At 43.8% G+C, this 24,197-nt stretch overlaps 1 protein-coding gene across 1 annotated transcript in view; it reads left to right on the top strand.

Moving 5' to 3' along the window:
• Window positions 1-17,322: 17,322 nt before the first annotated feature.
• TRIM33 (tripartite motif containing 33) overlaps window positions 17,323-24,197 on the top strand; it is a 72,165-nt gene continuing 65,290 nt past the window's right edge. The window contains exon 1 of the mRNA XM_075196293.1: window positions 17,323-17,869. Coding sequence (XP_075052394.1) covers window positions 17,452-17,869 — 418 coding nt within the window. The 5' untranslated portion in view covers window positions 17,323-17,451. The remainder of the gene's footprint in view (window positions 17,870-24,197) is intronic.

Below are 24,197 nucleotides of genomic sequence, written 5' to 3'. Positions count from 1 at the left end.
CATACATCCATGGCTATTCAAGAAACATATGGTACTGTGTATTCAAATATCCATTGTGCAGCAATCTTATACTCCTAAACCACTGTAATAATTATATTCCAATTCAGACAATCGCCAACTGTCTAATTAGTGAAAATTTATATATGCTATTATAGTGCATAGGTAGAAATATATTTTCCACTATTAAGTGATATTATTATTCCCATCCATACATAGTTAATATTGTGTTATATACATTAAACTACTAAATCATAGCTGATTAGTGACACCTATCATTGAAATACTTATTAATTGCAAATCTTAATAATTATTATTTATTTATTGAACTATATTAGTGTGAGAGCATTTCTAGGTTCTCAATGATGATGGTAATAATGATATGTGAAGGAGTTAAAAATCTTGGTATTTGCCTTAAAAATACATTCAGTGTAATCACCAGCTCCAGCCTTGAACTATCTCAAAGACCCCGGATGGAGGCCTAGGACATGGGATAATGGATGATGAGGACATTGGGAGTACTGGCTCCAGTGAAAGCTGATAAGAACCCATAAAAGTGACATGAAGAGAACTAGCTTTGTCAGAAGATTTATATTTACTCAGGAAATTATCAATCATGTGTTTTTGTTCTATAACCAGATCAAACGCTTTTTCATGTATAAATGTATGCCAGAAATAAACGAGCACAGCTCAGTTCTATCTTGACATTGGCATGTCTGTGTCTTGATTACTGATCTCCTGGTTAACCAGCATCTTATCTCACTGATATCTGAAGGGACTTGATAACGGAGAGGTAAAATTACCCTAACATTACGTGGGGGCTCGTCCGGGATCTCGGACATCCTATACAGATGACAAATAACGCTTGCAGCATCAGCTAGAATCACACACAGCTCAAACCCGTACGGTGAGTAAATTCAGCTGTGATTTTTCCACTGATTTACTCTCTGTCCAGTATTCTTGTTGTGTGTCTAAAAGCTGTTCATCTGTATATGGTAAGAGAGATTTCCTGAACCCAGATATCTGTTTGAGCATAAAAAGCGCTAACTATATGGTTGAATTTACACATGATCGCATTTTAATAATTCATTTGGTTATTGCTCAGACTGTTCATGTGCTATTATACTTAGAAAGCATTCTGATGATACTGTTCTACACTGGAAGCTGTAATTGATAGAACTGTTTTTGAATGTGTTGTGGATGCAAAGCAATATTATTGTATGTTAAATGTGCATTTAAATAATGATATATATTGCAGCAAAATATAGTGTATTTTTTGGTCTCTAGTGTTACTATATTGGCAAGTTAATCACATACCCTCTGAAGGGAAGCCTTTCTGTCTGTACAGTATAAAGAAATTACAACCTGGGTTACGTAATGAAATTGTAAAAGGATATTCTGGTGATTATGAAATAAGAAAGCAAAAATGGTTACAGCTGCAACAGAGATTTGCACAATTGTTATTATTGTTTGTTTTTTGATTATATTTCTTTGTATAGTATGCAAATATTTTTCAGCCAGAATAGAAGGAATTAAGAGGTTTTTGAACGGTGGTATTGAGGTATAATTCTCTGTAAAATACAGATAACTGCTATAAGAGTGCAACCCAAGCAACCCAACAGTACAGTATATTCAGAAATTGATCAATTCTGAATACTAGGGTGCACAGGCTAGCAGGGTTGTTGGGTTTATAAAACCCACAAAGGTACAGGAATACAGAGAAGTAAAGAAATTTCTAAAAAAAAAATAATCGACAACAAATATTTAAAAACAAATATTTGACAAAGCAGGTTTCCCATTAGAGGGCACACTAGATCCAGAAAAGTGGAAAAGGTTTCAAAACACCAATAAAGCATGGATAAGCAGAAAAGGACAAGCAGATGTGGTTAACAAGTGGTATACAGTATCATTAGAGATGAGAAAAAAAAAAATAGAGAATGCACACATAGGTACAGGTCTATTAGACATGCCACCGCCTTATGTGGACCCTGCAGGTCCACTGCAGAAACCAGACAATAGACCAGATACACCACTAGTACCTCAACAGGCAGGTCACATAGTACAGTTAGCAGCACAAAAGGGGCATTCACAATTAGAAACTCATTCAGTGACCCCAGTGGACGCAGGTAACACTCCATCAATCACATTTCAAACCCCAAGTCAAATCCATTCTCAGTCTGCTAATAATGAAATAAATGATTATCCTGAGAGACAGTGTTTGCAATGTGGAATCTAATGCACCTCCTTGTACAGATAATTCTTACAGGAAAATGTTTACAAGATACCAATGATGGTAAGCCGGTTGAAGGATCACAATATCAGTCCATTAAAGAGAAACAACAAATCAGAGGGTGAGAAGGAGATTAACATCGGAAAAGCAGGTATTGCATTCTCACACTAATATGTATCCAGTCAGAATACAAAGGGTGCCTACCCCAAAATTTGATGCCAATACTGCCGAAGGTGCTAATAATAGGAGTGATGACTCAAATAATTAACAGCAGGGGTTAACAGCAAGCGCACCAGAAGGTGACAGGGGGGCTATTACTCATCCTGCACCCCCTGTAGAAGAAAGAAATACGTATAACAGTGGTCTTGAATTTCTAGCCAGAGTACAATGGTGGTGTCATAAACAAAAATTAAAAGCACCAGCAGCACTAGACATAACACAGAGAAATGATTCAGTAAGGATGTATTTGGATAAATTAACTACCAGACAAAATGATGGTTTTTCTACAGAAACCCCAGATGGTCAAGGAATGTTGAAAACAAAGTTTTTGAATGGTTTAAAGAATGAGGTAAGAACCAACTCTTTACAGTCAGACCTGAGGCATTGTCTATGAAAATGTAATCATTGCTACAGGTACTTAAAGGACTGGAGGACCAGGAAGCAGAAAAAAAAAAAGGGAAAAGAAGGCCCAAAAGACTCCTCAGGTAACTGTACACCTGGTACAAGGAAAAGGAACATGGCAAGTAAGGCAGCAGCCAAAAGGAACAGAAACAGTAAGTGCAAGACAAAGGAATCAAGGTGAGGACATGACTGGCAGATGTTTTTGATGTAAATTACCAGGTCACATGAAGAAGGACTGCAGGAAATACAAGAAATGGCAGCAGCACCAAAGAGAAATCGAAGGTCCCCAGGGCACCATAAGCAGCAATCAATGAAGATATGGCTCCCCGTTGTCAACACCTTGTCCAGTTCTTGTAAACACCTCTGAAGAAGGTAAGCTGCCTGGAACTACTGTGCAAATTACACTGCCCACTGGTCAACAATTGGACTGCCTAATTGACACAGGAGCAAGCCAAACAGTAATGAGACACGATCAAGTACCACAAGAATAAGTGACCTCAGATTATGTAAAAGCATCAGGGTTGACAGGACAGCCTATACACCTGAGGAAAAGTAAGAAAGTTAAGATACAAGTAAACAAAGACTGTACTCCTGTCCCTATAGTTTCTCACTTCAAACACTTGTCCTGTAAATCTACTGGGTGCCGACATATTACAGTTAATGAGAGCATGCATTAAATATACCCCAGAAGGGATGGAATACACCAGTCAACTTCCAGACAACATAACTAATCAGATAGAAGCAGCAGTACAGGTGTTTTTGAAACAAACAAGTGAAAACACATCTCAAGATGAGGCACCACTACCACAGTGGCTGAAGGATGTACCTGAGAAAATATGGTACAAGGGAAAAAAACTGATGTGGGACTGTTAAAAGTTGCTCCGGTACAACTTATACTAAAACCTAACACACTACTAATATGTGTTAAACAATATCTTTTGACTTTGTTACAGAATAAAGCAATCACAAAGCAATTACAAGAATACCAAGGCAAAGGTATAGCAAAGAAGTGTCGATCACCTTTAAATACACCTTTATTCCCAGTCAAGGAAAGAGAACAGTAAGAGGGAGGAGCTCCCGAATTCAGGTTAATTCACGATCTCAGTGTCACTCACCGGACTGTGAGTGCCATTTCCCGTGTGTTCAGGAACCGTGGCCGTCCGCCATCCTGAGGGTCTGCGCATGTGCAGCCCTTATCAAACCTTCAGTTCCTGTTGCTTTTAGTTGATTGGATGATCAGGCAACCCTCCCTATTTAAACCACCTGTGATCATTACCTGGTTGCCTGATCTTGGAGTCTCATTCCCCATGAGCCTCTGAAGGTGTTCCTGTGTTTCTCGTGTATTCAGCTCCTGCTGATTTCTGTTTACTGCTATTGTGGTTTCCAGACCACTTCAACTCTCCTGTGTTCATCGTGCCTACACTCTGCTGATTCCTGTTTACTGCTATTGTGGTTTCCAGACCACTTCAACTCTCCTGTGTTCATCGTGCCTACACTCTGCTGATTCCTGTTTACTGCTATTGTGGTTTCCAGACCACTTCAACTCTCCTGTGTTCATCGTGCCTGCACTCAGCTGATTAGTATCCGCTGCCTCCGTTACTACTACAGAGTTCCTGATCGTCTCAACTCTCCTGGGTTTATCGTGTCAGCTCTCCGCTGCCTCCGTTACTACTACAGAGCTCCTGTTCGTTTCAACTCTCCTGTGTTCATCATGCCTGCACTCAGCTGATTCCTATCCGCTGCCTCTGTTACTACTACAGAGCTCCTGTTCGTTTCAACTCTTCTGTGTTCCTCGTGCCTGCACTCAGCTGATTCCTATCCGCTGCCTCCGTTACTACTACAGAGTTCCTGATCGTCTCAACGCTCCTGTGTTTATCGTCCTGATCGTCTCAACGCTCCTGTGTTTATCGTGTCAGCTCTCCGCTGCCTCCGTTACTACTACAGGGTTCCAGACCGCCTCTACTCTCCCGTGTTCAGCTTGCCTTCTCTCCGCTGCCTCCACCACTACTACTGGATACCAGTCAGCCTCAACTCTCCCGTGTTCTTCATGTTTCCAGTTCCACTTACTACTGCATCCTGAGTATTGCTTCGTTGATTCTGGATTACCTGCCGTGCGCTGCACCAACCTGATTACCGCTTCCACCCTCCAGTGGTCTCTCCTCCTGCCGGCCTTCAGCCGTTCAGGTATCCCTGCACGTCTCTCTGACAGCCTGCTCTCCTGAACCGCGGTATGCATACTTTCCATTGACTTTGCTTTTGTATTGCATATCCATCTGGACTGAGTTGTGTTCTCCTCCGGAGCCTCCTATCCACTGAAGCTATTGTTACCATTGACTTTGTTTCCTATTGCCTGGATAGCTATTGTGACTTTGTATACTTCAAGCAGTGCTTGTCAGTTATCGTTGTATTGTGGATATCATCGTGGGATCAAGTTCTGTGTGCCCCGTGTATACTCTGCTTTACATTCATCTCCTCGTGCCCCTCTTCACATATATATAGCAGTGGTACAACTTGCTGACGCAGACCACTGACTCCTGTTCCCTGTGACACCAGTTTCAAGTATCCTCTCACATAAGCAGTGGTACAACTTGCTATACGCAGACCACTGACTTCCCCGTTACCTACTTCACCTGGATTCCATTCCTTTACTATAGACAGCGGTACAACTTGCTATACGCAGACCGCTGACTCGCACTACCTCCTCGCTACTCCTGGACATTCCTCCTCACTATAGCAGTGGTACAACTTGCTATACGCAGACCACTGACTTTCCTCACGTTTCCTTGTCCATCTGGTTCCTCGTGTACATTCATCTACTCATTACCAGTTGCTGCTAGTCATAGACTTTCCTCGAGCATTCTCTCACCATCTGCTGTTTCTCCTGTTCCGTTGTCACCCTGCTACCAGAGAACCATAGTACGAACTATATTACTCTGGTAAGTCCATCATCTGGTGATATCCTGGGCAAAGACTCCTAGTGCCCGTGACAGTAAGATCAGGCCATGACAGACCCAGGTGCGGAACCTACAGCTAAACCCGTATTGAACAACAGGATGTTCGCCAACAACATTTGCTGCAATGTTACCAGGTGTTAGCCTCCCAAAGAACGTCTGTGCAAAATATCACAGCTACTGTTGATGCTCCTGTGCCTTCCTCCGTTTCCCCAGTGCCATCCCAGGTGTCTACTGCTTCCCCGCTTCACCTGCCTACTCCGTCAAAATATGATGGAAACCCCAAAACATCCAGGGGTTTTCTAAATCAATGCTCAGTTCATTTTGAGCTTCAACCTCACAATTTCTCTACTCATCGTTCCAGAGTGGCCTATCTCATTTCCTTGTTTTCCGGACAAGCTCTCGCATGGGCTTCCCCTCTGTGGGAAAGAAATTATCCATTATTGCAAGATAGTGCCAAATTTATTTCCACGTTTCGAAGTGTATTTGATGAACCTGGTCGTGTTATTTCCACTGCATCCAGCATCCTCCGTCTACGTCAGGGTTCTCGTACTGTAGGCCAGTACATCATTCAATTTCGGATATTAGCCTCTGAACTTCAGTGGAACACTGAAGCGTCAATTGCCGCTTTCTGGCAGGGGCTTTCTGATAAAATTAAAGATGCTCTGACTACTCAAGAATTACCTACTTCTCTAGAAGATTTGATTTCTCTTTGTCACCGTGTAGACATGAGATTTCGTGAAAGAGAGTCTGAAAAAACAACTTCATTTAAAGCACCTCTTCGCTCAAGTCCTCAGGTTCGCCCAGTTTCATCTCTGGTGATACCCATGGAGATAGGTCGCTCCAAATTAACTTCAGAGGAGAGGGACCGAAGAGTAAAAAATAGACTTTGTATCTATTGTGCTGATTCTACTTATATGCTCAATTCATGCCCTAAAAAATCGGGAAATGCCAGGCCCTAACCAGTTCTGGAGAGGTGAAGTTAGGGTCCCTGGAGTCCTCTCCATGTTCTATGAAATTAAAAGTTTGTGCTTTTGATGTTAGTTTCCTTTGCTACCAAATCCTTTAAGTCCCAAGCACTTATTGACTCTGGAGCTGCAGGAAATTTTATTTCTAAATCCCTCGTGAATCAATGGTCCCTACCAGTGATTACTTTGAAAATACCTATTACTGTGACTGCTATCGATGGATCACGCATAATTAATGGTCTCATTACCCAGAGTACATCTCCAGTAACCCTTCAAATTGGTGTATTACACCAGGAAGAAATTTCATTTTTAATTCTTCCTGTTACTACCAGTCCTATTGTATTAGGCCTTCCATGGCTTCAACGTCACTCTCCTCAGATTGATTGGCACACTCCTCAAGTTACGTCTTGGGGTCTGAATGTTATCATCGTTGCCTCTCTCAAGTCGTTCCTCTCAAAATACAGCAATCCTCCATTTCACCTTGTTCACCGGGACTTCCTCCTCAGTATGCTTCTTTTGCCGATGTATTTGATAAAACTCAGTCTGAACGTCTTCCTCATCGTTCGTGGGACTGTCCGATTGATCTTCAACCTGGCAAGACTCCTCCCAGGGGACGTGTGTATCCACTTTCGTTACCTGAAACTCAAGCTACATCTGAATACATTCAAGAGAATCTCCAGTGAGGATTTATTCGACCTTCTACCTCTCCCGCTGGAGCAGGGTTTTTATTCGTAAAAAAGTAGGATGGGTCATTACGCCGCTGCATAAATTTCCGTGGACTTAACGCCATAACTATCAAAAATCGGTATCCCATTCCATTAATTACTGAGTTATTTGATCGTATCAAGGGAGCCTGGATCTTTACCAAGTTGGATCTTCGTGGTGCCTACAATTTAATTCGAATCAGGTCCGGTGACGAATGGAAGACAGCTTTCAACACCAGAGACGGGCATTATGAATATTTAGTAATGCCCTTTGGGTTATGTAATGCCCCCACTGTTTTCCAGGGTTTCATTAATAAGATCTTCCGGGACTTGTTATATGTTTGTGTCGTCGTCTATCTGGACGACATATTGATCTTTTCGCAGGACCTGCCTTCTCATCATCAACATGTGGCAGAGGTCCTTTCCAGACTCCGGAAAAATTCATTATTCTGCAAGTTAGAAAAATGTTCATTCGAGTTGCCCCACATTCCATTTCTGGGATATATTGTCTCCGGAGTTGGTCTTCAGATGGACCCAGAAAAGGTGAATGCTGTGTTACATTGGCCTCAGCCAACTACTCTTCGTGCAATTCAGCGTTTTTTAGGTTTTGCCAATTACTATAGACGCTTCATTCAAGATTTTTCCTCGATTGCATCTCCTATTGTGGCCCTAACTCGTAAAGGGGCCAATACTAAACAATGATCCTCTGATGCTCTTCAAGCCTTCCAGTTTCTCAAAGAGTCCTTCTCCTCTGCTCCTGTTCTTCGACAGCCTGATGTGACGCTTCCCTTCTTCCTAGAGGTAGATGCCTCTAATGTTGGTTTAGGAGCCATTCTCTCCCAAAGATCGGAGCAACAAAAATTCCATCCTTGTGCCTTTTACTCTCGGGGTCTTCTGCCTGCGGAGAAGAATTATACCATCGGGGACAAGGAGTTGCTGGCTATAAAAGTAGCATTAGAGGAATGGAGATATTTGTTGGAGGGAGCTCGTCATCCTGTGACAATTTTTACTGATCATAAAAATTTGTCATATTTACAGTCTGCTCAATGTTTGAATCCTCGTCAAGCAAGATGGTCTCTTTTCTTTTCTCGTTTTGAACTAATCATAACCTTCAAACCAGCTGCGAAAAATAAAAAAGCAGACGCCCTATCTCGAGCTTTTGTGATGTCCTCAGACGTTGAAGATGGTCCCAACCACTCTATATTAGATCCCAAATGTGTTTCTCTGGCTGCTTCTTCCACTAAGGTGCTACCATTTGGGAGAACCCTCGTGCCTCCTGCTCTTAGGAAGAAAATCCTTTCGTGGTTTCACTCTTCTCGTTTTTCTGGACACTCTGGTGAATGCAAGACCTTTGAGATTCTTTCTCGAAGTTACTGGTGGCCTTCTATGAGGAAAGATGTCAAAGATTTTGTGGCTGCGTGTGATTTGTGTTCCCAGTTTAAGACTCCCCGCAGAACTCCAGCGGGTTTGCTTCAACCACTACCCATTCTTTCCAAGCCGTGGACCCATATTAGTATGGACTTTGTTACTGATCTTCCTCCTAGTAAAAAGTGCAATACTATTTGGGTAGTGGTGGACAGATTTTCGAAGATGGCACATTTCGTTCCTTTGACCGGTTTACCTTCTTCATCTACTCTGGCTGATTATTTCATCAAAGAAATCTTCCGTATTCATGGATGTCCTTCCGAGATTGTTTCAGATAGAGGAGTACAATTCGTTTCCAGATTCTGGTGGGCCCTCTGTAAGACCTTGGGTATCCGATTATCACTCTCATCCTCCTACCATCCTCAATCAAACGGACAAACCGAAAGGGTCAATCAAGATCTTGAGACTTTTATAAGGATGTTCTCTTCAGCCAACCAAGACAACTGGGTAGATTTGCTTCCATGGGCTGAATTCGCTCATAACAACATGTATCATAAGTCATCTTCTAAAACTCCATTCTTTGTGGTTTACGGTCACCATCCGTCTTTTCCGGAATTTCCTGCCCTCCCTCCCACACAAGTTCGTGCTGTAGAGACTGTTTGTCAGACCTTCAAAAATATTTGGTCTCAGGTCAAAACCTGTTTAAAGAAGACATCTGCCAAATATAAGTCTTTTGCAGATAAAAAGAGACGGGCTATCCCACCACTGAAAATCAGAGATCGTGTTTGGTTATCAACCAAAAATATTCATTTGAAGGTCCCATCTATGAAGTTCGCTCCTTGTTTTATTGGTCCGTATAGGATCATTCAAGTGATAAATCCAGTTTGTTTCAAACTTCTACTTCCTAAGAACCTTCGTATTTCCAATGCCTTCCATGTGTCTTTGCTCAAACCTCTTATCATCAACCGTTTCTTGGTCCCTCCTTCAGCACCTCGGCCAGTTCAAGTTCATCAGGAGGAGGACTTTGAGATTACTCACATATTGGATGCAAAAATTTCGCGAGGAGTTCTTCGTTTCCTCGTTCATTGGAAGGGCTTTGGTCCTGAGGAGCGGTCATGGATCAAAGTAGAAGATCTCAATGCTCCAGCTCTTCTTAAGAAGTTTTATTCCAAGTTTCCGGACAAACCCGGTTCCAGGTGTTCTGTGCCCACCTTTAAAAGGGGGGGTACTGTCACTCACCGGACTGTGAGTGCCATTTCCCGTGTGTTCAGGAACCGTGGCCGTCCGCCATCCTGAGGGTCTGCGCATGTGCAGCCCTTATCAAACCTTCAGTTCCTGTTGCTTTTAGTTGATTGGATGATCAGGCAACCCTCCCTATTTAAACCACCTGTGATCATTACCTGGTTGCCTGATCTTGGAGTCTCATTCCCCATGAGCCTCTGAAGGTGTTCCTGTGTTTCTCGTGTATTCAGCTCCTGCTGATTCCTGTTTACTGCTATTGTGGTTTCCAGACCACTTCAACTCTCCTGTGTTCATCGTGCCTACACTCTGCTGATTCCTGTTTACTGCTATTGTGGTTTCCAGACCACTTCAACTCTCCTGTGTTCATCGTGCTTGCACTCAGCTGATTCCTATCCGCTGCCTCCATTACTACTACAGAGTTCCTGATCGTCTCAACTCTCCTGGGTTTATCGTGTCAGCTCTCCGCTGCCTCCGTTACTACTACAGAGCTCCTGTTCATTTCAACTCTCCTGTGTTCATCGTGCCTGCACTCAGCTGATTCCTATACGCTGCCTCCGTTACTACTACAGAGCTCCTGTTCGTTTCAACTCTCCTGTGTTCATCGTGCCTGCACTCAGCTGATTCCTATCCGCTGCCTCCGTTACTACTACAGAGTTCCTGATCGTCTCAACGCTCCTGTGTTTATCGTGTCAGCTCTTCGCTGCCTCCGTTACTACTACAGGGTTCCAGACCGCCTCTACTCTCCCGTGTTCAGCGTGCCTTCTCTCCGCTGCCTCCACCACTACTACTGGATACCAGTCAGCCTCAACTCTCCCGTGTTCTTCATGTTTCCAGTTCCACTTACTACTACTTCCTGAGTATTGCTTCGTTGATTCAGGATTACCTGCCGTGCGCTGCACCAACCTGATTACCGCTTCCACCCTCCAGTGGTCTCTCCTCCTGCCGGCCTTCAGCCGTTCAGGTATCCCTGCACGTCTCTCTGACAGCCTGCTCTCCTGAACCGCGGTATGCATACTTTCCATTGACTTTGCTTTTGTATTGCATATCCATCTGGACTGAGTTGTGTTCTCCTCCGGAGCCTCCTATCCACTGAAGCTATTGTTACCATTGACTTTGTTTCCTATTGCCTGGATAGCTATTGTGACTTTGTATACTTCAAGCAGTGCTTGTCAGTTATCATTGTATTGTGGATATCATCGTGGGATCAAGTTCTGTGTACCCCGTGTATACTCTGCTTTACATTCATCTCCTCGTGCCCCTCTTCACATATATATAGCAGTGGTACAACTTGCTGACGCAGACCACTGACTCCTGTTCCCTGTGACACCAGTTTCAAGTATCCTCTCACATAAGCAGTGGTACAACTTGCTATACGCAGACCACTGACTTCCCCGTTACCTACTTCACCTGGATTCCATTCCTTTACTATAGACAGCGGTACAACTTGCTATACGCAGACCGCTGACTCTCACTACCTCCTCGCTACTCCTTGACATTCCTCCTCACTATAGCAGTGGTACAACTTGCTATACGCAGACCACTGACTTTCCTCACGTTTCCTTGTCCATCTGGTTCCTCGTGTACATTCATCTACTCATTACCAGTTGCTGCTAGTCATAGACTTTCCTCGAGCATTCTCTCACCATCTGCTGTTTCTCCTGTTCCGTTGTCACCCTGCTACCAGAGAACCATAGTACCAACTATATTACTCTGGTAAGTCCATCATCTGGTGATATCCTGGGCAAAGACTCCTAGTGCCCGTGACACTCAGAGAAATAAATAAACGACTGGTTATGAACGCACCCATTGTCCCAAACCCACATACCTTGCTGAACCAAATTCCTGTTACATCAATGCGGTTTAGTTATAGATCTAGCAAATGCTTTCTTTTCTGTACCAATAACTAACGATTCACAGAAAATGCTGGCTTTTACGCATGAAGGGACACAATACTGCTGGACCAGATTGCCCCAGGGAGGGGCAACCAGACCTTCAGAATTCTCTGACACAATGTCAAGTGTCTTACAAGGTTGGTTACCACATTATCCTGAAACTACCCGACTACTGCCGTATGTTGATGACTTGTTGATAGCTGCTGATAGTGATCAACAGTGTAAAGAAGAAACTGGTTCTCTACTAACCTTTTTGGCCCAGCAGGACAGCAGAGTGTCCAAATCCAAGCCCCAAGCAGCACAGAAGGTAATTTTCTTAGAACACTGCATTTCACATGGCACTAAACATCTGACGCCACAAAGAGTACAAGCGATACAACAGGTAAAAACACCTTTCAGCAGCCAGACTCACTAAGTACGAGGTAGCATTGTTAAGTGCTTCACATGTCACAGTCAAACGGTGCACAGTATTAAATCCAGCAACATTGTTACCCCTATTGTATGAATCTCAAGATTCAAAAGGAGGGAATAATAGTGAAGAACAAAAGCCGTCAGAAGAAAGACATTGTGATAGTGAAGGTGATGACGATGAATTGGGTGAAAATATTAACCACAATTTTTCTTTTTCACATGATTGCCTCGCTCTTATGGATATGAAAGCACAGACTCTTCCTTGTCTAATGCTGTGTATGAACTTTTTGTAGATGGTTCCAGGTATTATGATAATGGATCCCCATTTACAGGATACGCGGTGACTACAGAAAATGAAGTAGTTGACTCAGGACCACTACCATCGATACTGTCAGCACAAGCTGCTGAACTGATAGCACTCAAGGCATTGGAATATGCAGAAGGAACCACTGCCAATATCTACACGGATGCCAGGTATGCTTGGAGAGTGACGCAGGACTTTGGTCCAATATGGAAGAGCAGAGATTTCAAGACCTCTAGTGGTAAGGACGCACAGCATGCCAGTCTAATAAGAAACTTGTTTAGAGCATTGCAATTGCCACACAAGGTTGCTGTAATTAAAATAGAAGCACATACAAGGAATGAGACTTTTGTTTCAAAAGGGAACACGTTGCGCAGATGCAGGAAAAAAAAAAAGGTGGGTAAGAGAAAACCTGAAAGAGAAGTATACACAGTACAGAAAGAAATGTCTGACTACACTGATCTTAAAAAGTTTCAACAACAAACAGGACCATTGGAGAAAGAAAGATGAAAACGATTAGGAGCACAAGAAGATTGCGCTGGTATGTGGAAACTGAATGATAAACTTTGTCTTCTACAGGTTTTGTTCCCTTCCATGTCACAGATAGCTCATGGACAGCCACACCTGTGGAAGGAACAGATGACTAGCGGGGTCCATCAGCATTGGATAGCTCCAGGATTCAATAATGCTGCTACAGACTATGTTCAGGCCTGCTGGATCTGTGGAACTTCAAATCCAGGAAAAAGGGTAAAAACGTCACAAGGTACAACTTCAAATGCCTTTTATCCTTTTCAAAGACTACAGATAGACTATATACAACTGCCTTAATCTGGAATATATGAATATGTTCTAGTCTGTACAGATCTTTTCAGTAAATGACCGGAGACTTGGCCAGTAGCCAAGGCAACAGCAAAAGCAACTGCATAAAGACTGATTGGTTAGATTGTGTGCAGGTATGGTGTCCCTGAGGTAATTGAATCAGATAGAGGCACACACTTCACAGGGGAAATAATGCAACACATAATGACAGATCTAGGCATACAGCAAGCTTTTCATGTGCCGTACAGACCACAGGTTAGTGGGCGAGTAGAAAGGTTGAATGGGACATTGAAACTGAAGATTCAGAAAATCATAGCTGAACTAATAATAAAAAAAAAACCATGGCCAGAATGCCTGCCCATAGCCTTGTTCAGTGTAAGAACTGTGCCAAATAGGAATAGCAAGCGGTCTCCTTATGAAATACTTTTTGGAACACTAGCAAAGACAGGGTGTTATTATCCACAGCAATTACAACATAAACATGGAGATTTTACTATATATGAGAAGTCTAACTGACCATTTGAACTATTTGTATGTTCTAGCATTTTCTTCACTTCCAGAGTCTGATTCAGACCTACAGCCGCATAAGCTGAAACCTGGCGATTGGGTGTACTTAAAGAAACACGTGAGGAGAACTTTTGAACCAAGGTTCGAGGGTCCGTATCAGGTCTTGCTGACCACCCCCACATCAGTGAAACTCCAGAACCGAGACTCCTGGGTGCACCCATCACACTGCAAGACGACGCTGGTCACACTGGACACATAACCTAGATCTCTGTGATAACACAGACATGGGACCTGTTTGCCCACAACAAACTGCAGTATTTCAAACATGTATGTTGCAGCATAACACTAGTGTTTGTGTATGGGCATTACACCCACTACTCATTATCACTGTGGTATTGATCATATTGATAGGATGGAACTGGTATATGTCATGTACTTTCAGAAAAGATATACAGAGATTACAGCAGAGGCATGAAGAAAAGATACTTTTTGAATAAACAGGGGCAGAAGTGCTGATATCTGTACTCGGTCCTGGGTGAATGGTGAAAGACCCTTGCTTTCTCACAAGAGACTGTACAAAAGTAGTCTGGGCTGCGTTAGGTGTCACCATTTCAGGCCTTAACATTTTTAACCTTTTATATATATTATTAAAAGGAGGGAGATTGTGAGAGCATTTCTAGGTTCTCAATGATGATGGTAATAATGATATGTGAAGGAGTTAAAAATCTTGGTATTTGCCTTAAAAATACATTCAGTGTAATCACCAGCTCCAGCCTTGAACTATCTCAAAGACCCCGGATGGAGGCCTAGGACATGGGATAATGGATGATGAGGACATTGGGAGTACTGGCTCCAGTGAAAGTTGATAAGAACCCATAAAAGTGACATGAAGAGAACTAACTAGCTTTGTCAGAAGATTTATATTTACTCAGGAAAATATCAATCATGTGTTTTTGTTCTATAACCAGATCAAACGCTTTTTCATGTATAAATGTATGCCAGAAATAAACGAGCCCAGCTCAGTTCTATCTTGACATTGGTATGTCTGTGTCTTGATTACTGATCTCCTGGTTAACCAGCATCTTATCTCACTGATATCTGAAGGGACTTGATAAAGGAGAGGTAAAATTACCCTAACATTACTGATGGACAAAAAAGTGAAGTGAAGTGCATTGTTATGAGGACCAATCTCATATACTAGAGTTGGATAGAAGTGAAAAAGTGAAAACTTAATTAGAAATTCAGTTGGTGGCATGACCTCTACGATGCTCTACATGCAGTTGCTAAATGTTGAAAATGCCCAGAAAAAACTTCTCACGCAAACACCTTTTTTCCCCACTTAATATAGATGTCACTGAATGATCCTTAACAATTTCAGTATTAAAAATACAAAAAAAGTTTAGAATATAGTGCATACTTATCGACTTGCTGCCATTGCCTTCCGGGAGCTGCCGTGGGGGAGGTGGGCGTGCGGGGGGGGGGCGGGGCTCCAAAATCGCATCATTTTGGACCCGTCCCCCGTGACGTAATGACGCAAACGCGTCATTTTACAGTGGGGGCGGGGCCAAATGCCGCGATACCCGAGAATCGCCGTCTTTTGGCCCTAATTTGGCAGATGCCGGATTTTGTCATACTCTCCCGGGAGTCCGGGAGACCCACCCAAAATGTGGGAGTTTCCCGGACATTCCGGGAGAGTTGCCAAGTATGATATAGTGTTTTATTGGAGGGATTCTGCTGTTGATTATCACATAGGGCCTGAGTCATTAAGGAAAGTAAGGCAAAAAAAGGAGTAAATGTTCTCTGGGACAAACCATGCTACGATGCAAGGGGTGCAATTAGTTTATTATTTTGCACATAACTTGAATACTGGCTGTTTTTCCATCTAGCACACAAATACTTAATAGCTTTATTTGTACACTGAAATTTAAGGTTGATCTAGGACAAGCCCTACCCAAAATATAAATCTGTCCCCACATTTTACATTTACCTTCCCCTGCAATGCAACATGGTTTTGCCCAGATAAAAAGTTACTCCTTTTTTATGCTTTACTCCCCTTAATGACTCAGGCCCATAGAATCTAATTTTTTTTTGGGTTCCACTGCTAATAGTCGTACACCAAAAGCACTGTTTTTCTCCACTAAATATACTACTTAGTTTAGGATGATATATAACCCAGTCTTCATACTAGCACTATATATATATATATATATATATATATATATATATATATATAGACATATATATATATAAACACACACACACATATATATATAAATATATATATATATATATATATATATATACAGTTAGGTCCATAAATATTGGGACATGACACAATTCTCATATATTGGGCTCTATACACCACCACAATGGATTTGAAATGAAACTAACAAGATGTGCTTTAACTGCAGACTTTCAGCTTTAATTTGAGGGTATTTACATCCAAATCAGGTGAACGGTGTAGGTATTACTATATGTTTCTATATGTGTCTCCCACTTTTTAAGGCACCAAAAGTAATGGGACATAGACTGTTATGGGGAGTGCTCAGAAGAATGATAGGAAATGCAAAGCAGCAGATATCCAATAATACATAGCATAGTAAACCCCCCGAAAACTGGTTTAACACAGGGGGAATGTTTGATAAATAGGCCCCCAGTTGCTAAAATTTTAAGTGATGGCTCTGCCTCTCCTCACGTTAACACAGTGCATGCACTTCTCACGTTTCTTTAATGTCACCTTTTAACAGTTAAATATCTCAAAATTAGCAAAAGATAGAAACTCAAAGCTTCAACCATGCAAAAGTTCCTGGATAGCTTTTCTGTCAGTATTTAGTTTCGCAATGACAAATGTTCAATTTGCAAAAGTTCCGATAATATCTCCTTACAAAGTTCCAAATAAATTGATATTATTCATCATCATTTATTTATTTATATAACGGCACTAATTCCGCAGCGATGTACAGAGAACTCACTCACATCAACTCTCTGCATATCAATTTTAAAGCACACTGGTTATACTTATGTATGGCTCAGTTACTCCGATGTTATGCAGGACACCCCTGATTTTGCACAGGGAAAGAGGTGGGATATTGGGATTGTAAGCAGAGTATAAATAATAAAATATGCAATCATACATTTGTATGTTCTATGAAGTGTCCCTAGTGTTCTCTAGGATGGAGTATCAACGTGCGGGAGTCACCAAGCGCAAGCACCGATCTCCCCATTCTGCGCAGACTCACTCCGCCACCTAGTCCTTCCCTGCACCGCGCCTGCGCTATGCACACTGTCCCTCACGTCCCCAGTGACGTCACTCCGCCGTGGCCGTTAGAGGCGAAGGAGGGGAGGGAAAAGGGTTTAGAGGGTGGCCCTCATTGCGGCGGCGTAGTGTACGTGCGTTGGTGGCGTCGCGAAGCGGTCAGTTCAGGGGTTCAAAGAGGAAAAATATGGCGGACAACAAAGGAGGCGGTGGCGGGGAGACGGACGGCTCTGTGAGCAGCAACAACAATAACAATGGCAGCGGACAGGACGGGAGCACTGCGGGAACCGAGGCCCAGGCTATGGAGGAGGCAGAGAACGGTGATAAAGCTGCGGCCCCAGCTGTGCCAGTGGCTACGCCGGCTGAGGAGAGCCCGGCCCCCTCCTCCTCCGCGGCCTCTTCTTCTTCTGCCTCATCCTCCACGTCGTCCGGAGTGGTGAACCTGCTGGATACATGTGCGGTGTGCAAACAGAGCCTACAGTGCCGGGAGTCGGAGCCTAAGCTGCTGCCTTGCTTGCACTCCTTCTGCCGCCGCTGCCTACCGGATCCTGAGAGGCAGCTTAGTGTCCCGCTTCCCGGCGGCAGTAACGGGGACATCCAGCAAGGTGAGAGGCCGCATGCGGGAGAGTAGCGTACTGTGGGGCAGTGTAACATGAGTGGTGCCCTGCACTGGCACATAACATGTGATGTTCCCAGTGAGCAGACGGTGCTGCACTGCTGGTTTGGAGGATGCTTTCTAAACACAGCATATGTTGATGTGAGCCAGCTGTTGTTAAACATAAATATAGCCTTTGTTTTCTATCTTGTTGTAGAGTAGTATTAAATAGCTAAGATCACAAATGCTGCCTTCTGTCCGTGTGGCGACTAGTGTGTGTGTGGGGAAAACAACACTACTGATACCATGCTGAACTTTATTGCTTTGTCTCGGGTGTCATAACACTGTTGCTTTCTTGGGTTTTATATTTTTCCTAAACGGTGAATTTGTTTCTGAAGTCAGTGTGCTGGCCATGTGTTGTGTGGAATGTTGTGACATCTTAATTTGTTTAATCACAATATTAACACTGCAGCTTGATCTTGCAGTTTCTTTGGTTAGTATGGAAAACAGCTACTGTTCTGTACTCCTCCTGTACTTTGTGTTATAAAAGTGTGAATGGGTTATAGTATCTGCCCTATAGTTCTCCCCAAAAATATGAAATGTCAGATCTGCGGTGTATTCCTAGATGCTTTTTCTTTCTGAAAGTCCTTGTGAGAAGCTAGTGTATTTTCTCTTGAATTGCTTGTCAGAAACTTAATTACAATTGTTACTGTGCAGTCACATGTTTAGTGTCATTGCAACATACCATTTGACTTTGAGTAATAATGCAATAGAATTTTTTTTTAATGAACGGATGCTGTCTGCATCTTAACATCACAGTTCAGTATGGTGGGTAGGTTTTGTGCATTTTTTTTATCTTTTTAAAAAAAATACTTGTTAAAAATTGAGAAAAATATTTTTTATTTTGAAGCTTTATTCTAAATAGTAGTACTGTTTTCCTATGTTATTGAAGTGTGCATTTTATTGGTAAATGCAATTTTGATTATATCTTTTGACTCATTTCATGCAGCTTATTGTGGACTAACATGGTTAATGTTATTTATTTTCACCTCTTAAGCATGTTAGTTTACATACACTATATGGATAGTAATACTGCATGTTAGAATACAAAGTCTAGGACCGCAGCTTGAACTGTTTGCCAAGGGATATCTTTTTTTTTTTTCACTAGTGAGTTTAAGCAGAATGTTTTATTTCTGCGTTGTATTTGTGTTCTTGAAGATCTGTATGTGGTATATTTTCTAGAATGTGTTTTGTAGGCCATTAATGAGCTAGGGTCAATATAGACTCTCCCACATTGTGTTTATTTTTTCAGACAAAAGCCACAACATTATTACATCTTTCTCTAAAATGTACACTATACTAGTAGTGTTGCTAAGATACATCTAGACAGATTGTTTCTAGTTTTTGATTACTAATAACTAGAGATGAGTGGGCTGGGATTTCGCTAATCCGAGCCCACCCGAACAGTGCGGATCCGACGGGATCCGAGCACTGTTCGGGTACTTCCGGCCGCTCAAGGAATGCAAAACGAGGCTATGACATCCAAGTCTCGCGTCGGATCTCGCGAGACTCTGATCTCATAAATGCCCCGCTCGCGGCCGCCATCTTCATTCTCCCTGTGGTTACTGAAGAGGGAGGTTGATGTGCTCTGTCCTGCTGATTACTTTATTCAAGTGGTGCTTTGTCCTGCTGAGTCCATTAGTACTTTGTCCAGTGCTCTGTCCTGCTGATTACTTTATTCAAGTGGTGCTTTGTCCTGCTGAGTCCAGTAGTACTTTTTCCAATGCTCTGTCCTGCTGATTCCAGTGGTGCTTTGGCCAGTGTCTGTGCTGCTGAGTCCAGTGGTACTTTTGTCCTGTATTTGTTTCTGATAAGTCCATAGCAATTTGTTAATTAGCCAAAAATCTTTAAAAAAATGTAAAAAAAATAATTGAAAAAGTATAAAAAATATTATAGAGCAATATATTCTTGCAGTCCCAAAAAAGAGGAACTGCCATTTCTATTACTATGTTCATTGTTTCTGTAGTTCCAAAGTGTGTGTGGTTTAGGGGGATAAAGTAGGGAAAGATCAAGACCCACTTCCTCCTAATGCTGAAGCTGCTGCCACTAGTCAAGACATTGACATAGACGCTGAAATGGCATCAACGTCGTCTGCCAAGGGCGATGCCCAATCTCATAGTATAGGGTATGTAAAATCCAAAAACCCAAAGTTGACAGAACTTAGCAAAAAAAGAAAATTAAAATCATCTGAGGAGAAACGTAAACTTGCCAATATGCCATTTATGACACGGAGTGGCAAGGAACGGCTTAGGCCCTGGCCCGTGTTCATGACTAGTGGTTCAGCTTCACCCATGGATCTAAGCACTCCTCCCCCCCCCCCCCCCTCTAACAAATTTAAGAGACTTAAGCTGTCACCAACAACTAGTCCAAGTCCAGCGAGTCCAAGGGTGTTGGTGGTTGCGAAGCATGACCTTCCCATCACTGTAGGGGAAGAGGTGGCTCCTTCCACTATTTGCAGCACACCCTCTGCATATGCTGGAAGAATCACCAACAGTCCAGTTACAGATTTGGCGAATGAAGGTGTGAATGTTGTACATCGGGAGGAGGATATTGATGTAGCTGGCGCTGAGGAGGAACTTGACGAGGAGCATGCTGATGTGGTTATCATAAATGAGCCACCAGGGGGGGAAACAGTTGTTGTCCATGGGATGAAAAAGCCCATCGTCATGCCTGGTCAGAAGACCAAAAAATCCACCTCTTCTGTCTGGAGTTATTTTTATCCCAATCCGGACAACAAATGTATGGCCATATGTAGCTTATGTAAAGCTAAAACAAGCAGGGGTAAGGATATTAGCCACCTAGGGACATCCTCCCTTATACGTCACCTGAAGAACCTTCATAATTCAGTGTTTAGTTCAGGACCTGTGGCCAGGACCGTCAGCAGTCCAGGGACACCAAAATCCCTTGGTCCTGTTGGATACACACCACCAACACCCTCCTCGTCAACTTCCTCCACGATCTCCATCAGATTTAGTCCTGCAGGCCATGTCCCCAGCCAGACAGAGTCCTCTTCAATACGGGATTCATCTGAGGAATCCTGCAGCGGTACGCCTACTACTGCCGCTGCTGCTGTTGCTGCTGGTAGTCGGTCATCTTCCCAGAGGGGAAGTCGCAAGAACGCTACGTCTTTCACCAAACAGTTGACCGTCCAACAGTCGTTTGCCATGACCACAAAGTACGACAGTAGTCACCCTATTGCAAAGCGTGTAACTGAGGCTGTAACAGCTATGTTGATGTTAGACGTGCGTCCGGTGTCCGCCATCAGTGGAGTGGGATTTAGACGGTTGATGGAGGTATTGTGTCCCCGGTACCAAATCCCGTCGAGATTCCACTTCACTAGGCAGGCGATACCCGGGATGTACAGAGAAGTACGAACAAGTGTCCTCAGTGCTCTGAAAAATGCGGTTGTACCCACTGTCCTCTTAACCACGAACATGTGGACAAGTGGTTCAGGGCAAACAAAGGACTATATGACTGTGACAGCCCACTGGTAGATGCATCGCCTTCCGCAGCAACAGCAGCAGCTGCATCAGTAGCAGCATATCCACAACGGCTGCTCGTGCCAAGGCAGGCAACGTTGTGTATCACAGGTTTTAATAAGAGGCAAAACGCTGACAACCTCTTAGAGAAACTGAGGGAAATAATCTCGCAGTGGCTTACCCCACTTAGACTCTCCTGGGGATTTGTGCTGTCAGACAACGCCAGTAACATTGTGCGGGCATTACATATGGGCAATTTCCAGCACGTCCCATGTTTTGCCCACACCGTTAATTTGGTGGTGCAGCATTACCTCAAGAGTGACAGGGGTGTGCAGGAGATGCTTGCGGTGGCCCACAAAATTGCTGGACACTTTTGGCATTCTGCAGTGCCTACCGCAGACTCGAGCAACATCAGAAAAGCCTGAACCTGCCATCACCTCAAACAAGAGGTTGTGACGCGCTCAAACTACACCCTCTATATGCTGCAGAGGATGTAGGAGCAGCCATATGTGCAGTGGAATTGAGGTATTGTGGCCCCGGTACCAAATTGGGTACCGGGGCCACTCCACTACGCAGTCCAGAAAGCTACCTTGGTGCAACGTTTTGGACTAAAAACAATATTGTGAGGTGTTCAGAATAGAGTGGAAATTAGTGGAAATGATTGTTATTGAATGTTATTGAGGTTAATAAAAGCGTAGCAGTGTAAAAAAACAAAAAAAAAATGGATTTTAGCGCTTTTTATGCTTTTTTAAAATAAATCCGAACCCAAAACCCTAAATCGGAACCAAAACCTTTCGTCAGGTGTTTTGGCAAAACAAATCAGAACCCAAAGCCTCAAGCTAGTCAGAACCCAAAACACTAAAAGTGCCCGGTGCACACCGCTACTAATAATGTGAAAATGTAATAGTTTTTTTTTTGTAGTTTGAAATTTGTCCCTTGGAATTTAGGGATGCTACCTGGTTGAATGTTTTCTGTTTTATAGTATTTCCCCTATAAGCTGCATTTAATATTTAGTACAGGAATTAAGCCATGTATATGGAAAACTGTTATTTATAGAGGGGGGTGTGAAATTTCAAAAGTAACGTGGTAATCTTTAAATCTAGTTTAGTGTATTTTTATACATAAAAAAAGAATAGATCATATATTGGTGCTTTAGAATTGTTTTCACTCTGAAATAACTCAGGTGTTTGGGTGAGGAAGCTCACACCTGTTTACAGGATGCATGTTAATGACCATTCAAGGTATTGCATAACAAACGGATGAACATTTAATGTTCATGTAATAATAAATAGAATATGAAGACATAATGAAGTCCCACATTTTTATTTAACATTCTGTGCTATAACTGAGTATGTGTCTTCACAACAGGAGATCATGCACATCTTTTATGTGAAAAGTTATGACAGGTGAGTCATGATCTAGAAGTAGTGCAAGGTTAAAGTTGAGTGATAATTACCTATTCATGGTTTGTGGGTGCCTACCCAGAGTGTATTTCTAAATTCACCACTATTTAAGAGGAAATCCATTAGCACGATATACCCAATAATACATCTACATTAGAGCTGTCAACATTTAATGTATGTTCTTGTAGTGTAAATACATTTATTCCTAATATGGTGCAGTTGGTGACATAAAAAAAGCCTTTGAGGGAGGCCAGTTGAGCACCCTTGCTAAAAATGTGAAGGGTGGTAGTCTCTGTGCCCAACAGGTGGCTGACCGGGGGGGTGGGCGGTCTCTGTGCGCATCAGATGGCTGACCGGGGGCGTGGGCGGTCTCTGTGCGCAACAGATGGCTGACCGGGGGCGTGGGCGGTCTCTGTGCGCAACAGATGGCTGGCCGGGGGGGTGGGCGGTCTCTGTGCGCAACAGATGGCTGACTGGGGGGGCAGTCTCTGTGCGCAACAGATGGCTGACTGGGGGGGCAGTCTCTGTGCGCAACAGATGGCTGACTGGGGGGGCAGTCTCTGTGCGCAACAGATGGCTGACTGGGGGGGCAGTCTCTGTGCGCAACAGATGGCTGACTGGGGGGGCAGTCTCTGTGCGCAACAGATGGCTGACTGGGGGGGGCAGTCTCTGTGCGCAACAGATGGCTGACTGGGGGGGCAGTCTCTGTGCGCAACAGATGGCTGACTGGGGGGGCAGTCTCTGTGCGCAACAGATGGCTGACTGGGGGGGCAGTCTCTGTGCGCAACAGATGGCTGACTGGGGGGGCAGTCTCTGTGCGCAACAGATGGCTGACTGGGGGGGCAGTCTCTGCGCGCAACAGATGGCTGACTGGGGGGGGGCAGTCTGCGCGCAACAGATGGCTGACTGGGGGGGCAGTCTCTGCGCGCAACAGATGGCTGACTGAGGGGGCAGTCTCTGCGCGCAACAGATGGCTGACTGGGGGGGCAGTCTCTGCGCGCAACAGATGGCTGACTGGGGGGGCAGTCTCTGCGCGCAACAGATGGCTGACTGGGGGGGCAGTCTCTGCGCGCAACAGATGGCTGACTGGGGGGGCAGTCTCTGCGCGCAACAGATGGCTGACTGGGGGGGCAGTCTCTGCGCGCAACAGATGGCTGACTGGGGGGGCAGTCTCTGCGCGCAACAGATGGCTGACTGGGGGGGCGCGGTCTCTGCGCCACAGATGGCTGACTGGTGGGGCGCGGTCTCTGCGCAACAGATGGCTGACTGGGGGGGGCAGTCTCTGTGCGCAACAGATGGCTGACTGGGGGGGCAGTCTCTGTGCGCAACAGATGGCTGACTGGGGGGGCAGTCTCTGTGCGCAACAGATGGCTGACTGGGGGGGCAGTCTCTGTGC

The sequence above is a fragment of the Mixophyes fleayi genome, chromosome 2 (genome assembly GCF_038048845.1).
Source record: "Mixophyes fleayi isolate aMixFle1 chromosome 2, aMixFle1.hap1, whole genome shotgun sequence".
Taxonomy (NCBI): Eukaryota; Metazoa; Chordata; class Amphibia; order Anura; family Limnodynastidae; genus Mixophyes; species Mixophyes fleayi.
Note: the sequence above shows the minus strand (reverse complement) of the source record. Positions and strands in the feature narration are given on the sequence as shown.